General features: G+C 42.7%; 1 protein-coding gene across 4 annotated transcripts in view; it reads left to right on the forward strand.

Moving 5' to 3' along the window:
• FAM118B (family with sequence similarity 118 member B) overlaps positions 1-15,746 on the forward strand; it is a 51,708-nt gene that overhangs the window by 32,425 nt on the left and 3,537 nt on the right. For all 4 annotated transcript variants that reach the window (XM_025356682.1, XM_025356683.1, XM_025356685.1 and 1 more), the window contains 3 exons: positions 6,226-6,453; positions 10,365-10,493; positions 12,615-12,900. In XM_025356682.1, the coding sequence (XP_025212467.1) occupies positions 6,226-6,453; positions 10,365-10,493; positions 12,615-12,900 (643 nt within the window). The remainder of the gene's footprint in view (positions 1-6,225; positions 6,454-10,364; positions 10,494-12,614; positions 12,901-15,746) is intronic.

Here is a 15,746-nt window from a genome sequence, read left to right on the forward strand (position 1 = left end):
GAGCGAAACTCCATCTCAATAAATAAGTGCAGAACTTACGCTTTGAAAACTACGAAACATTGAAAGAAATGAAAGAAGACGTAAATAAATGGAAAGACATGCCATGTTCATGAATCAGAAGACTTAATATTATTAAGATGGAATACTCTGCAAATTGGTCTACAGATTAAGCACAATCCCTATTAGGATCCCAGCTGCTGATTTTGTAGAAATTGACAAACTGATTTAAAATTCATATAGAGCCAGGCACCATAGCCTGCACCTGTAGTCCCAGCTACTTGGGAGGCTGAGGCAGGAGGACTGCTGGAGGGCTTGAGCCCAGGAGTTCTGGGCTCCCAGGAGCAGGGGACCACTGGGTTGCCTAAGGTGGGGTGAACCGACACAGATTGGAAATGGAGCAGGTCAAACTCCTATGCTGATCAGTAGTAGGATTGTGTCTTTGAATAGCCACTGCACTCTAGCCTGGGCAACATAGTAAGACCCTGTCTCTAAAAAAAAAAAAAAAAATTAAAACTTCATATGGAATTATAAGGGACCTAGAGTAGCCAAGACAGTCTTGAAAAATAACAAAGTAGGGAGACTCAAATTTTTTTTATTTCAAAGCTTACTACAAAGCCATGTAATTAAGGCAGCATGGCAAAGAATTCTTAGATCAGACACTGAAAGCACAAGCAACAGAAGAAAAGTAGATAAATTGGATGTGATGAGAATTTGAAACATAAGTGCTGTAATGGTTGTCATCAAGAAAGTGAAGAGAGCCAGGCACAGTGGCTTGCTCCTGTAATCCCAACTACTTGGGAGGCTAAGGTAGGAGGATAATTTGATCCCAGGAGTTCGAGGCTGCAATCAGCTATGATCATGTCATTGTACCTCAGCCTGGGCAACACAGTGATACCCCCATCTCTAAAAAAGAAAAAATAAATAAAAGAGAACCCAAAGAATGGAGGAAAATATTTGTAGATCATATTTGACAAAAATCTAGTATCCAGAATAAATAAAGAGCTATTACAACTTAATAATAAAATTGATATATTTAGGGGAAATTTGAACACTAATATTAAGGAAGTAATATTTTTTAGGTGAGATAGAAGTATTGCAGTTATGTTTTGTTTTGTATGTACTCTTCTAACTTTTGTGTGTGTTTGGAAATGTCCATATTAGAGAAGAATCAAATCTAACAGTATCAACTCAGCAGTAGTATGGCAGGGTTAACAGGCCCATCTACTGAGCCAGTTTAACGTATACCAGGGAAGTGACGTTACAGATTCACCGCAAAGAGCTTGGGGTTTACAATCAGACTCTGTCACTTACATGCACTGGAACCCTGCACAAATCCCTTGTCAACATCTGTTTTTGCACCTGTGAAACCGTGATGTTACTTCCTTGTGTCGCTTTGTGAAGAATAGGTGAGATAATGTATATAAAATGTCTCGCACGTAGTTGATGCACTAGAAATGTTAATAACCCTGTGGGAGAAAACAGGGTTTGTTTTTTGTTTTTGTTTTTTGTTTTTTTTTTTCTTTTTTTAAATAGACATGGAGTCTCCCTCTGTTGCCCAGACTGGTGTTGAACTTCTGGGCTCAAGCGATCTTTCTGTTTCAGCTTCCCAAAAACTGAGATTACAGGCTTGAGCTACCACGCCAATTTTTTGTTTCTTGTTTTTACTAAGTTTCAGGGTAGAAGGAAATGAAGGTCACTGTTTCAGATGAATGGGAAAAGGTCCTTAGAAGTTGTGTGGGAGTTTGGCATTTCCTTTTGACTACTGAGCCTCTCTGTTTATGTTTTCATTCCTTTGTCTTTGCTTATAAAGGCCACTGGTGGGAAGTTTAGTTCTAGGGTCATCTGCTTTAAGAGAAAAAACTTTCCAGCTATGCAGCAAAGCAGGACCCCCTACCTCTACAAAAATTTTAAAATTAGCCTAGTGTGGTGGTGCACGCCTGTGGCCCCACCTACACAGGAGGCTGAGGCAAGATGATGACTTAAGGCCAGAAGTTTGAGAACAGCTTTGGAAACAGTGAGACCCCATCTGTACAAAAAAATTTAAAAAGTAGTAGGCATGGTGGTGTGCACCTGTAGTCCTAGCCACTTGAGAGACTGAGGGCAAGAGGACTGCTTGAGCCCAGCAGGTCGAGGCTGCAGTGAGCCATGTTCATGCCACTGTACTCCAGCTCGGTGACAGAGCCAGACCTTGTCTCAAAAGAGACAAACTTCTGTTTTGCATCTGAGGAAATCAGTGCAGTTACAAAAGCATGTTTCCTTCCTATGTTGATATGTAGGATTTAATAACTTAAATAGGACTAAAAGATATTTAACTAAAATGAGTGACTTGGATTTTTTTTTCCCCCAGGTTTTAACCTTTTGTATTCATTTTCTTAGAAGCAAGAAAATATGTTCCACACCCATGATTACGTGATTGTATACCCAGGCCTTTTTATCTGTGTGTATAATAACAAAACTGGTGTTAAAATATAGTATGTATTTGCCGGGTGCAGTGGCTCACGCCTGTAATCCCAACACTTTGGGAGGCCAACGCGGGTGGATCACAAGGTCAGAAGTTCAAGACCAGCCTAGCCAACATGGTGAAACCCGTCTCTACTAAAAACACAAAAAGTTAGCCGGGCATGGTGGCAGGCACCTGTAGTCCCAGTTACTCGGGAAGCTGAGGCAGGGGAATTGCTTGAACCCAGGAGGTGGAGGTTGCAGTGAGCCAAGACTGTGCCACTGCACTCCAGCCTGGGCAACAGAGAGAGACCCCATCCCCCCAAAAAAAAAAAAATAAATAAATAAATATATATGTGTGTGTGTATGTATATACATATAATGTATTGATAATGTGTGTCTGTGAGTCAGAGTACAAAAGTTATAAAACACAGGGTTCTTAATAAAACCAAGGAAGTGACTGTATTCTTAATTTTAAATTTAATATTTTTTTTAAATAGGTATTGTTTATACACCTTGCAGAAGTCAAAACACTATTTAAAAAGTGTCATATATTGAGACATCCCATGCAGGTCTTTATCTTTCTCTTCTCCCAAAACCCACCTTTCATAGGTTACTACTCTTACAAGTCTTTCCGTATACCCTTCCAGTGTTTCTTTTTGGAAATACAAGCAAGGAGGACTATATTTATTCTTATCTTACGACCTCCATCCCCTAGCTCAAAAGATGGCATTCTAGACATACTATTCTGCAGTTTGTTTTACTTCACAGTATAACTTAAGGATCTTTCCATCTCATTCTCCTGTATGTGGGTACTTGGCCATACTAGTCTCTTACATATGGATACATGGCTTGTTTCCAGTCTTCTGCTGTTACAAATAATGATGCAGTCGGCCAGGCACGGTGGCTTACGCCTGTAATGCCAGCACTTTGGGAGGCTGAGGCGGGTGGATTACGAGATCAGGAGATCAAGACCATCCTGGCTAACACAGTGAAACCCCATCTCTACTAAAAATACAAAAAATTAGCTAGGCATAGTGGCACGCACCTGTAGTCCAAGTTACTCGGGAGGATGAAGCAGGAGAATCACTTGAACCGGAGGGGCAGAGGTTGCCGTGAGACGAAATTGCGCCATTGCCCTCCAGGCTGGGCGACAGAGCGAGACTCCATCTCAAAAAAAAAAAAAAAAAAAAAAGATGCAGTGATAACCTCGTATGTGTCATTTCATTTGTTTGAAATTGTATTTGTAGGATACATGTGACTGCTAGATCATAGGGCAAATGGATTTGTGATTTGGGTAGACATGAAAAGAGCGCCATATTTTTTATAACAAATCTAAAAAAGTATCTGGCCTTCAATAGTAGTTGACTCTTTTTTTTTTTTTTTTTTTTTTTTGAGACGGAGTTTTGCTCTTGTCGCTCAGGCTGGAGCGCAATGGCACGATCTCGGCTCACTGCAACCTCTGCCTCTCACATTCAAGTAATTCTCCTGCCTCAGCCTCCCAAGTAGCTGGGACTACAGGCATGCACCACCACGGCCAGCTAATTTTTGTGTTTTTAGTGGAGACGGGGTTTTACCATGTTGGCCAGGATGGTCTCGATCTCTTGACCTCGTGGTCCTCCTGCCTTGGACTCCCAGAGTGCTGGGATTACACGCCTGGCCCAGACACACTTATAACTGACACACCTAGGATAACAAATCCACTGCTGCAATAATGACATTAATCAATTCATGGAGGCACGGCCCTCATGACCTAATCATCTCTTACTAGGCCTCGCCTCCCAACACAGTTCCACTGGGGTTGTTTCCAACACATGAACTTTAGGGGACCAGTTCAAACCCTAGCAAATGGCATTTCACAGACAGGCTAGATAGAGATGAGATATTTATTACGTCACATTACATAGTTACTTTCCCATTTCGAATTCCCTCCGTCCCAAGGGCCACTTTTTGTTTTTAGTTGTAAAGCCAGCTTCCCACCTGAAGTTGGTGTTATAGTTCCTCATTAGTACTCAGGGATATTTACATGTGTTCAAATGAATCTGAAAAGCAGTTATTTAAGTAAACCATATGTTAAGAAATAGGAGGTCTGGAAAAGTGGCTCATACCCATAATCCCAACACTTTGGGAGGCTGAGGTAGGAGGACCACTTGAGACCCCAGGAATTCAAGATCCTCCTGGGCAACATAGCCAGATCTCACATCTGCAAAACAAGACATGGAGATTCTGTTTAGAATTGATTGGTGTTTGATGTTTTTAACAGTTGCAAAATGCAAACTTTTCATTTAAAAAAAAATGTATTGTGGCCGGGCGCGGTGGCTCAAGCCTGTAACCCCAGCACTTTGGGAGGCCGAGGCGGGTGGATCACAAGGTCAGGAGATCGAGACTATCCTGGCTAACATGGTGAAACCCCGTCTCTACTAAAAATACAAAAAACTAGCCGGGCGCGGTAGCCGGCGCCTGTAGTCCCAGCTACTTGGGAGGCTGAGGCGGGAGAATGGCGTGAACCCGGGGGGCGGAGCTTGCAGTGAGCCGAGATCGCCACTGCACTCCAGCCTGGGAGACACAGTGAGACTCCGTCTCAAAAAAAAAAAAAAAAAAAAAAAAGTATTGTTTATGTTAACCTTTCGTATACTGGATATTCTTCAGAATAAACCTATGAACTGCTGAATTATGGCATGTAGAAGTTAAGCGGTTTTTCCTAAATTCATAAACAGCTGTACAAACACCTAGGACTAGAAAAGAAGATGCTGAGGCTGGGCGCGGTGGCTCACACCTGTAATCCCAGCACTCTGGGAGGCTGAGGTGGGTGGATCACGAGATCAGGAGTTCAAGACCAACCTGGCCAAGATGGTGAAACCACGTCTCTACTAAAAATACAAAAATTGGCCAGGCGCGGTGGCTCAAGCCTGTAATCCCAGCACTTTGGGAGGCCGAGACGGGCAGATCATGAGGTCAGGAGATCGAGACCATCCTGGCTAACACGGTGAAACCCCGTCTCTACTAAAAAAATACAAAAAACTTGCCGGGCGAGGTGGCAGGCTCCTGTAGTCCCAGCTACTCGGGAGGCTGAGGCAAGAGAATAGCATAAACCCGGGAGGCGGAGCTTGCAGTGAGCTGAGATCCGGGCACTGCACTCCAGCCTGGGCGACAGAGCGAGACTCTGTCTCAAAAAAAAAAAAAAAATACAAAAATTAGCTGGGCGCAGTGGCAGGTGCCTGTAATCCCAGCTACTTGGGAGGCTGAGGCAGGAGAATTGCTTGAACCCGGGGGTGCAGAGGTTGCAGTGAGCCGAGATCATGCCACTGCACTCCAGCCGGGGCGACAGAACGAGACTCCGTCTCAAAAAAAAAAGAAAAGGAGATGCCAAACCACAACTGGGCTGTGTTTCAGTGGCGCGTCCCTAAATAAGGAAGGATGAACAGAAAGTGTTGCCTTCTTACCTGGCACCTAATGAGAGGGTAGTTGTTGCTCTGCTTTCTACTCCAGCTTCCCTTTAATACCGACAGTAAATCCCTTGGCCATGTTTATTTTCTTCATTCTATAAAAATGCCTATTTTAGGAAGGTTATGCTTGTTTGCATAAGTATAGTAGCACCTGCTATGTGCTAAGCATGGTGCTAAGCACTTAGCATGTATCATCTCATTACGTTGTTATGAGATAATATTTTATCTCTGTTTTGAATCCAAAATATTCTTCAAAAATTTGTTACTGCTGTAACTAAAATAACTGACCTACCAAACAAAGCACCTTGGACTAATTTTCTTTTTTCAAATCCCTCCTCAGCGTACCAGTAATGTTCGATCCACATTTTTCAAGGACTGTTTATATGAAGTATTTGATGACTTGGAGTCAAAGATGGAAGATTCTGGAAAACAGTTACTTCAGTCAGTTCTCCACCTGATGGAAAATGGAGCCCTCGTATTAACTACAAATTTTGATAATCTCCTGGAACTGTATGCAGCAGATCAGGGGAAACAGCTTGAATCCCTTGACCTTACTGATGAGAAAAAGGTAAAAAGTAAAGCATTGGTCCTTTCTTCAGGCTAGTGGATTGTATCTTCATCAGAAAAGCTGTTTTCTGCTTGGCATATTGGTATTCATGTAGAGCTAGAAAGGAAAATTATTTTCCCTGGTTGGATTTTTTGTTTTTCTTTCTTTTCTTTTTAAAGATCAAATCAATATACAGTAAAATGCATACAACTTAAAAAGTGTTCAGTTCTATGACTTTTGACAATTCCACCCAGTTTTAAAGCAAGATTAGTGGAAGTCATTTGAACTGTAAGATCTCTTTAGCACTCGACAATATTGAGTGGTGTAATGCTGATAATGCTGGTTCTGTTTTCGTATACTTTTTTTTATGGCATCTATTGGAAATGTATGAAAACTACTTTATACTGATTGGAAGAACAACTTCCAGGCCAAGTGATGGCTGAATTGAGGTTAATGTTTAGTGGAAACCGCAGCAGACTTTGTTTTAGCATAGTCTGTACTGTACCTACCGTAATTATTGAACTACAGATGTTGATCTGTGTCAGCTAATGAGATGAGTTCTTAAAGTCTCATTTGTCCTACTCTGTGATTTTTGTAATTTTTTTCTACACTTTGTTTTCCTCAGGAATCTGCCTTTATGTCCGATTTAGAGCCCAACTAAGTAGAGCTGAATAGAAGAGTGATTTGCCTGCTGGCATTCAGTACTACAGTATTGCCCCTGCCAGAGTGGTAGCTGTAATACCGCTCTTGTGGTTTTGCTGACCTTGATGGCAGGACTTAAAGGGAACTGAATTTAGAGAAAAGTTGCCCCATGAAGACTAGTTCTCTCTGGCCCAAGTGTCTTCCGCTTACTCCCTCATATTCCACATGGTCAGCTCCTTCTTCATTTGTAACTCTCAACCTAGGGATCCCCTCCTGAGAGACCTTCTCTGACCATCCTATTTAAATTGGATACTTAGTTTTTGATCCAGTCTCTTGTCCATTTCCTTTGTAGCACTTACTATAACTTGCAGCTTTTTGGTTTTTTGTTTTGTTTTGTTTCGTTTTGTTTTTTGAGATAGTTTCGCTCTTGTTGTCCCAGGTTCAAGTGATTCTCCTGCCTCACCCTCCCGAGTAGCTGGGATTACAGGCATGTGCCATCACTCCCGGCTAATTTTATATTTTTGGTAGAGACGGGGTTTCTCCATGTTGGTCAGGCTGGTCTCAAACTCCCGACCTCAGGTGATCTGCTGATCTCAGCCTCCCAAAGTACTGGGATTACAGGCATGTGCCTGGCCTTTTTTCTTTTTTTTTTTTTGAGGTGGAATTTTGCTCTTGTCGCCCAGGCTAGAGTGCAATGGCGTGATCTCAACTCCCTGCAACCTCCTCCTCCCGGGTTCAAGCGATTCTCCTGCCTCACCTCCCGAATAGCTGGGATTACAGGCATCTGCCACCACGCCTGGCTAATTTTTGTATTTTCAGTAGAGACAGGGTTTCACCCTGTTGGCCAGGCTGGTCTCGAACTCCTGACCTCAGGTGATCTGCCCACCTTAGCCTCCCAAAATGCTGGGATTACAGGCGTGAGCCACCATGCCCAGCACAGTTTTTATCTTGGCCGTTTATCTGTTTTCTGACTGTTTACCCCATAGGAATAGTAACTTCACTTGGACAGGTATCATGTTAGTCTTTCTTACCCTCATAGCTCAGATAAAACCCTCATGTCTCAAATATGACAGAGTTAGGTGCTTGGTAAATATTTTTTTGATTAGTAAGTGATTAGGCTGGGCACAGCGGCTCAGGCCTATAACCCCAGCACTTTGGAAAGCTGAGGTGGGAGGGTCACCTGAGCCTAGTTTGAGATGAGCCTGGGCAACATAGCAAGACCCCATCTCTACAAAAAATTTAAAAATTAGCTGGGCATGTTGGTTTGCCTGTGGTCCCAGCTGCTTGGGAGGCTGAAGCAGGAGGATCAATTGAGCTGAGGAGGTCAAGGCTGCAGTGAGTTGTGATCGCACTCTTGCACTCCAGCCTGGGTGACAGCGTAAAATCATGTCTCAAAAATAAATAGGCTGGGCACGGTGGCTCACGCCTGTAATCCCAGCACTTTGGGCGGCTGAGGTGGATGGATCACTTGAGGTCAGGAATTTGAGACCAGGCTGTCCAACATGATGAAACCCTGTCTCTACTAAAAATACAATAACTAGCTGGGAATGGTGGTGCACGCCTGTAATCCCAGTTACTCGGGAGGCTGAGGCAGGAGAATCGCTTGAACCCAGGAGGCAGAGGTTGCAGTGAGCCAAGATTGTGCCACTGCACTCCAGCCTGGGTGACAGACCGAGACTCTGTCTAAAAATAAACAAACACATGATTGAAATTTTAAAACTAGCAGCTCAAGTAGCTTCTATGCTGTTTGTGATAAAATTTCCAAAGATTATGACCAAGTATGTGCATGGATATCAGAAGCATAAGGACCTTTTAAAAGCTGAGGATATCTATCACATTTGATGTTTTCCTTCTCATTTCATCCTTGGGCCTCAAGATTTGCATTGTATTTTCAGCCCACATTAGGGGCAGTGTTGTAGTCTAATGGTTAAAGACAATGACTGGTAGTCAGAATGGGGCCTAGTAACATTCAAATTCTAAATCTCTGTGCCTCTTGACTACTTTCCTGATTCATAGCCTATTTCTCCAAAAGGTGATAAGGATAAATGTATGCTGTCTCCAGTCCTTGGGAAAATGGAGCCATGGAATCAGGTGGCTATTGCATTCACTGTCGTCTACATGATTATTCTTCGCTGGCAGCCTTTTAGGTTCCTCAGAGGTGACTGAAGTGATTTTTCTATCACTTATCTATTGCTGTACAAGTAATGGCCCTGAAACTTTGTGGCTTATAACAACAAATATCTTGTCTGCCCATGATAAAGTACATTAACAATTTGAACTGGGCTCAGTGACTCAGCTGGGCATTTCTTCTGCTGATTTTTGCAGCCTCTTGACATACCTGCAGACATCTGATGGCCGCACCAGGGCTGAGTGATATAAGGGGACCATAATTCCATGTCTGTTAATGCAAGCAGTTGGCCAGGCCACATATGTCCTAACAGGCTAGCCCAGGCTTCTTCAGTTTCTTCACATGACAGCTGGATTCCAGAAGTAACACAAGAGGAGTAAGACTTCTTGTGCCAACACTTATCAAGCTTCTGCTTGTGTGTGTTTGCTAGTATCCCACTGGCTAAAAGCAAGCCATGTGGTTAGCCTGGAGTCACTGCGAAGAGGTGCCACACAACGGCCTGGATGCAGAGGCTTGATTTCTTGGAGCAATCACTGAAGCAGTTGTCCATAGCTCTCACGCATGTCACCAGTACAAAGGGTCCCTGTTGTTTCTGCAAATTATAACAAATTGTAATTTTTGTTGGTTACTTTCTTTTTTTTTTTTTTTTTTTTGAGATGGAGTCTCGCTCTGTCACCCAGGCTGGAGTGCAGTGGCCAGATCTCAGCTCACTGCAAGCTCCGCCTCCCGGGTTTACGCCATTCTCCTGCCTCAGCCTCCCGAGTAGCTGGGACTACAGGCGCCTGCCACCTCGCCCGGCTAAGTTTTTGTATTTTTAGTAGAGACGGGGTTTCACTGTGTTAGCCAGAATGGTCTCGATCTCCTGACCTCGTGATCTGCCCGTCTCGGCCTCCCAAAGTGCTGGGATTACAGGCGTGAGCCACCGCGCCCAGCCTGTTGGTTACTTTCAAAGAGAAATCACCAAATTTGCTGTCATCATTCTTGACAGTCATTCTGGAAGTGGAAACTTAGACCACATCAGGTTTTGCACTCATGTCCTAGATCATGAAGCTAGAGAGTTTATGTCAGAAGTCTAGTCCTCCAAACAGCCTCTTGCCCGTTGTGACCTTTAAACAGGTGCCCAGCCCTGCCAAGCTGGTTGGGCTATGTGTGTGTCGTGCAGGTCCTAGAGTGGGCTCAGGAGAAGCGGAAGCTGAGCGTGTTGCATATTCATGGAGTCTACACCAACCCTAGTGGCATTGTCCTTCATCCAGCTGGATATCAGAATGTGCTCAGGAACACTGAAGTCATGGTGAGTGGGGCCGATCTTGCTGGTCTCAGGAACTCCTTCCTGGGAAATCTCTCTAAATATGCCATAGGTCTTAAAGGGAAACATCTTCTTTTCATTAAGTGAAAACAGAAGGTCAGGGGCTAGGAGCAGTGGCCCGTGCCTATAATCCCAACACTTTGGGAGGCCAAGGGGAGAGGATCGCCTGAGGCCAGGAGTTCGAGACCAGCCTGGGCAACGTAGCGAGACTGTCTTTACAAAAATAAAATTAGCTAGGCATCATGGTACATGCTGTCCCAACTACTTGGGAGGCTGAGGCAAGAAGATCACTTGAGACTAGGAATATAAGGCTGTAGTGAGCTATATCTAGAGCTGCTGCACTCCAGCTTGGGTGACAGAGCAGGAGCCTATCTCTAAAAAAAGAAAGAAACTGGAAAGTCAGACATTCTTCCTGTGCTTTTTAACTTGTCAGTGTGCATGCTATTGTAGGAGATGTAGAACTTTTCTTAAGGTATCAAACTCTATGATCCTTGTTTGTACTTAATTGACAGCCAGCAGATGGCATGCCATCATTGGCATCATCTTCCCATACAAAGGATACATTGGTACCTTTATCATCATTTGGTTTATTAATAGCCCTCTCTATGTCAGAAATAATTGAGGCAGCTTCTTACAAACCAACCACTAGTAGAGAATACATTCTAAAGAGACTTTGTATAAATGGCAATGGGCTTATATTGAATTAACCACACTCATTCACACTTACTCTTTGTGGAAAGCTTACTGATCTTCTGTGATGCACATTTTCGACTTGTTCAGATAAACATGTTCAAACCAGAAGTATTCACTGTCCCCCAGCTCTAAGAATCTTGTTTGCTATTTTCAGGACTGTGTCACATAGAATATAGCATCTTTAAACAATAAGGCAAAAGACCAAGAAAATGTATTGTCTGAAGCACAAGGGACTTTTTTTTTTTTACCCATTCTTTCCCAACATCTGCCATAACTGCATCCATCTCTGACAGTGAGTGATCCCTTAGGCAGAGTCATTTCTGTGTTTTTTTGTGTGTATAAATATATACACACACATACTGATGTTCTAAGTATCAAACGCCTTTCCTTGAGCAAATCTGATGATGGAATTATCTTCTCCGGTGACTCACAGTTCAGTTTGTAAGACAAAAAAAGGCAAATATGGTCCAGAAATGGAAGGATTAAGATATATGAAGACCTCTTTACCTAATGACCTCTGGGCACAGAAATCTTAAAAAGTACGCCTGTAATCCCAGCACTTTGGGAGGCCAAGGCGGGCAGATCACTTGAGGTCAGGAGTTCAAGACCAGCCTGGCCAACATGGTAAAACCCTGTTTCTACTAAAAATAGAAAAATTAGCTGGGTGTGGTGGTGGTGCCTGTAATCCCAGCTACTTGGGAGTCTGAGGCGGGAGAATCGCTTGAACCTGGGAGGCAGAGGAGGTTGCAGTGAGCCAAGACCATGCCACTGCACTCCAGCCTAGGTAGCAAAGCAAGACTGTGTCTCAGAAATGAAATAAAAATAAAAAAAGTAAACTAGTGGCCGGGTGCAGTGGTTCACACCTGTAATCCCAGCACTTTGGGAGGCCAAGGCGGGTGGATCACTCGAGGTCAGGAGTTCCAGACCAGCCTGACCAACATGGCAAAACCCCGTCTCTACTAAACATACAAAAATTAGCTGGATGTGGTGGTGCACACCTGTAATATACTCAGGAGGCTGAGGCACGAGAATCACTTGAACTGGAGAGATGGAGGTTGCAGTAAGCCAAGATCACACCACTACACTCTAGCCTAGGTAACAGTGAGACTCTGTCTCAAAAAATATATAAAATGTAAAAAATAAATAAACTACTGGACCAGTACACTGACACCAGCTCTATGAAACCTTTATTAGAGAGCCTACAGAAGAATGCCAGGTAAAGATAAAATTTTAGACCAATCATCAAGTTACAGCAATAAGCGAGAGATCCCACTGCTTGATGGGACATACCAACCCATATAAGTCTTGGTTAATTGGTCATCATAGTCTGCTCAATGTCGCATGACCTTCTTGGTTCATACCTGCCTTGAGTGTATCTTCACAATGTCAATATGTTGTATCTTTTCCTTCAAGAGAGAGATTCAGAAACTTTATGAAAACAAGTCATTTCTCTTCCTGGGCTGTGGCTGGACTGTGGATGACACCACTTTCCAGGCCCTTTTCCTGGAGGCTGTCAAGCATAAATCTGACCTAGAACATTTCATGCTGGTTCGGAGAGGAGACGTAGATGAGTTCAAAAAGCTTCGAGAAAACATGCTGGACAAGGGGATTAAAGTCATCTCCTATGGAAATGACTTTGCCGATCTTCCAGAATATTTCAAGCGACTGACATGTGAGATCTCCACAAGGGGTAGATCAGGTAAGATGCATTTTGAAGCTGAGGGGAATCAGAGAACAACAGCTCTTCAGCCATTGGTGTATTTGTGATGGGCAAAATAGTTGCCAAGATGAGGAATGTAATGACTGACCAAATTGTAAAGGAGGCCACAGTCTTCAGGTTAGACTAAAGTGCCATTTGGATTATGGGAAAACAGACAGAAAGGAATGCTCGAGCCGTTCAATATAGACATAGGAAGATTGAAGAAAACAGATGTTCAGCCTCACTAGTTATCAATGAAATGCAGTTCGAATTTAGATTACAAAATAGAGAAGAAAGATCACTCCGTTTTGGCTAAGGCTGTAGAAAATAAATTCATTCATGGAGTATCTGTGGAAAGGTGAAGTCAGTACAACCTTTATAACCATAAATTTAGAGGATGTAATAAACATTTTCAAATCTTTGACCCAGAAATCCCATCAAAACAATTTGTCCTAGAAGAAATTTCTCATAGGATATAATTGGATGATTGTACAATCACCACATATGTACAAAGATGCATATGTGGGAATGTAGTCTCCATTGAATGTAGTGGCAAAAAATTGGAAGGAACGTAAAATTAGTAGAGAGATTCTACAGATATCCCAGTATTTATTTAACTGATGAAATACAATGAAGCCATAAAAGGGAAAATGTTTTCATTGCCATAAAAAAGACATATGGGTAAAGGAAGAAAAAGCAGGTTGTAAACACCATGGTCACCTACATTCATATAGAATTGTACAGTTTTTTTTTTTTTTGGTGAGTATGGAAATATATCCGGAATGTTTTCTAAATTAAGTGGCTATCTTTATGTAATAGGATTTAAAGTGTTGATTTTTTGGTTTCTGTGTTGGCATTTTCTATGATGATTATGTATTATCTGTACAAGCAGAAAACTAACTTTTAGAAATGCTGTTTGGAAACGGATAATGGTGGTATTCAAGTCAGAGGATAGAGGTATCATTCACTTGATATTTTACCTCCACATTTTAACAATAAAGAGCAAAATGGTGATTAAAGATTCAGCTGATTAGTGGCTGCAGGCAAATTCCCAGTAACCGCACAAAACACAGACATTTTTGGTATCAGCTAAACTGAAGAATGCTTTTTCAAAACCTCACATTGCCAGGCTCCAGAGTATGGCTAGTTGTACTCATCCATCTAATTCCGAAAAAACTTTGCTGTTGTACACAAAATATTTCCTGAAAACTTACATATTTTCATTGTCAACCTGAATGCATCTTAGGAGGGCAAAAGTACAGGTAATTTGGCCTGTAATCCCAACACTTTGGGAGGCCCAAGTGGGAGGATCACTTGAGGCCAGGAGTTGAAGATGAGTGTGAGCAACATAGTGAGACCCTGTCTCTGCAAAAAATTAGCCAGGTGTGGTGGCACACACCTGTAATCCAGTTGCTTGGGAGGCTGAGGCAGGAGGATCACTTGAGCCCAGGAGTTGGAGTCTGCAGTGAGCTATGATTGCATCACTGCACTAGTCTGAGCAATAAAGCAAGACCCCGTTTTTAAAATAAAGAACATACAGGTAATTTAATAAACAAAAAGCAGTTTTCCTAAATCAAATCATCCCCGGATTTCTTAACTGAATCAGATGGCTTCAAGTAGAAAGAATTCTCCTGTAATGAAAAATTATACAGCTTCTTCCATGGCTATGCTTTGATGGAACCAGACTTTTAAAAGCCATCACCACGTGAACAAGTCTCATTTGTGAAAACTATTTACTATTCTTTGTTGGAAATGAGTTTTTCTGGTGTCCTGCAGTGTTCTAGACTCTTCTGCAGTTGTTTGCCCACACTTGAGACTTTGAGTAGGCTTTTCTGTTGCATATATTCTGTTTTCATTAGCAAGAGATACATATCCAAGTTCTACGTATTTCTTTTGATCTGTATGCTGAGGAAAGATGCTAAAATTTAAAACAGCAAAATCCCTCTGGATAACTGTTTCTGTTGCACTAAATCTTAGCAAAAAAAAAAATATGTCGTTAGACTGTTGCATTACATAGCAAAGAATCAGTCAGGTTCCTTAGTGCACTAAGATTGCTCTAAGGAACCTTAACTGCTACTGTGGAATGGCACAAATTCTGTTATTAGCTGTGTAGGCTTCCCACCAGAGTAGCTTTCCCCAGAGTTAACCTGTCATTAAGGTGTTCTGTATCTTTCAAAACAATCGGATTTTCAGTACGGCCAGAGTGCTGGATGGGAATGGTCAGCTGAGTTTGTCACGTGGAATGCAGTAGAGCAGTTTCAGGTGAAAACATCATTTCATTTTGAAACAAGCCAACCTTATCTTTCACCCTTGCATAATGTTTTGAGTCTCTGTCGATATAGACTAGTAAGAGTTTACAGGTCTTTTGCTGTTGTTTTGTTTTTTAACACTGAGCATTTGCTATGTGCCTGGCGTCGTGTTGTATACTCGCTTTTGCATAGTGGATATTAATTGTCCTCAGAGGATTCTGTAGTGTGTAGTTATGCATATTTTAGAAAAATCAAGCAGGCCGGGCGCGGTGGCTCACGCCTGTAATCCCAGCACTTTGGGAGGCCGAGACGGGCGGATCACAAGGTCAGGAGATCGAGACCATCCTGGCGAACCCGGTGAAACCCCGTCTCTACTAAAAAAATACAAAAAACTAGCCGGGTGAGGTGGCGGGCGCCTGTAGTCCCAGCTACTCGGGAGGCTGAGGCAGGAGAATGGCGTGAACCCGGGAGGCGGAGCTTGCAGTGAGCTGAGATCCGGCCACTGCACTCCAGCCTGGGCGACAGAGCGAGACCTCGTCTCAAAAAAAAAAAAAAAAAAAAAAAGAAAAATCAAGCAATGGGAAAAAGAAAAACAAT

Source organism: Theropithecus gelada, chromosome 14 (genome assembly GCF_003255815.1).
Source record: "Theropithecus gelada isolate Dixy chromosome 14, Tgel_1.0, whole genome shotgun sequence".
Lineage (NCBI taxonomy): Eukaryota > Metazoa > Chordata > Mammalia > Primates > Cercopithecidae > Theropithecus > Theropithecus gelada.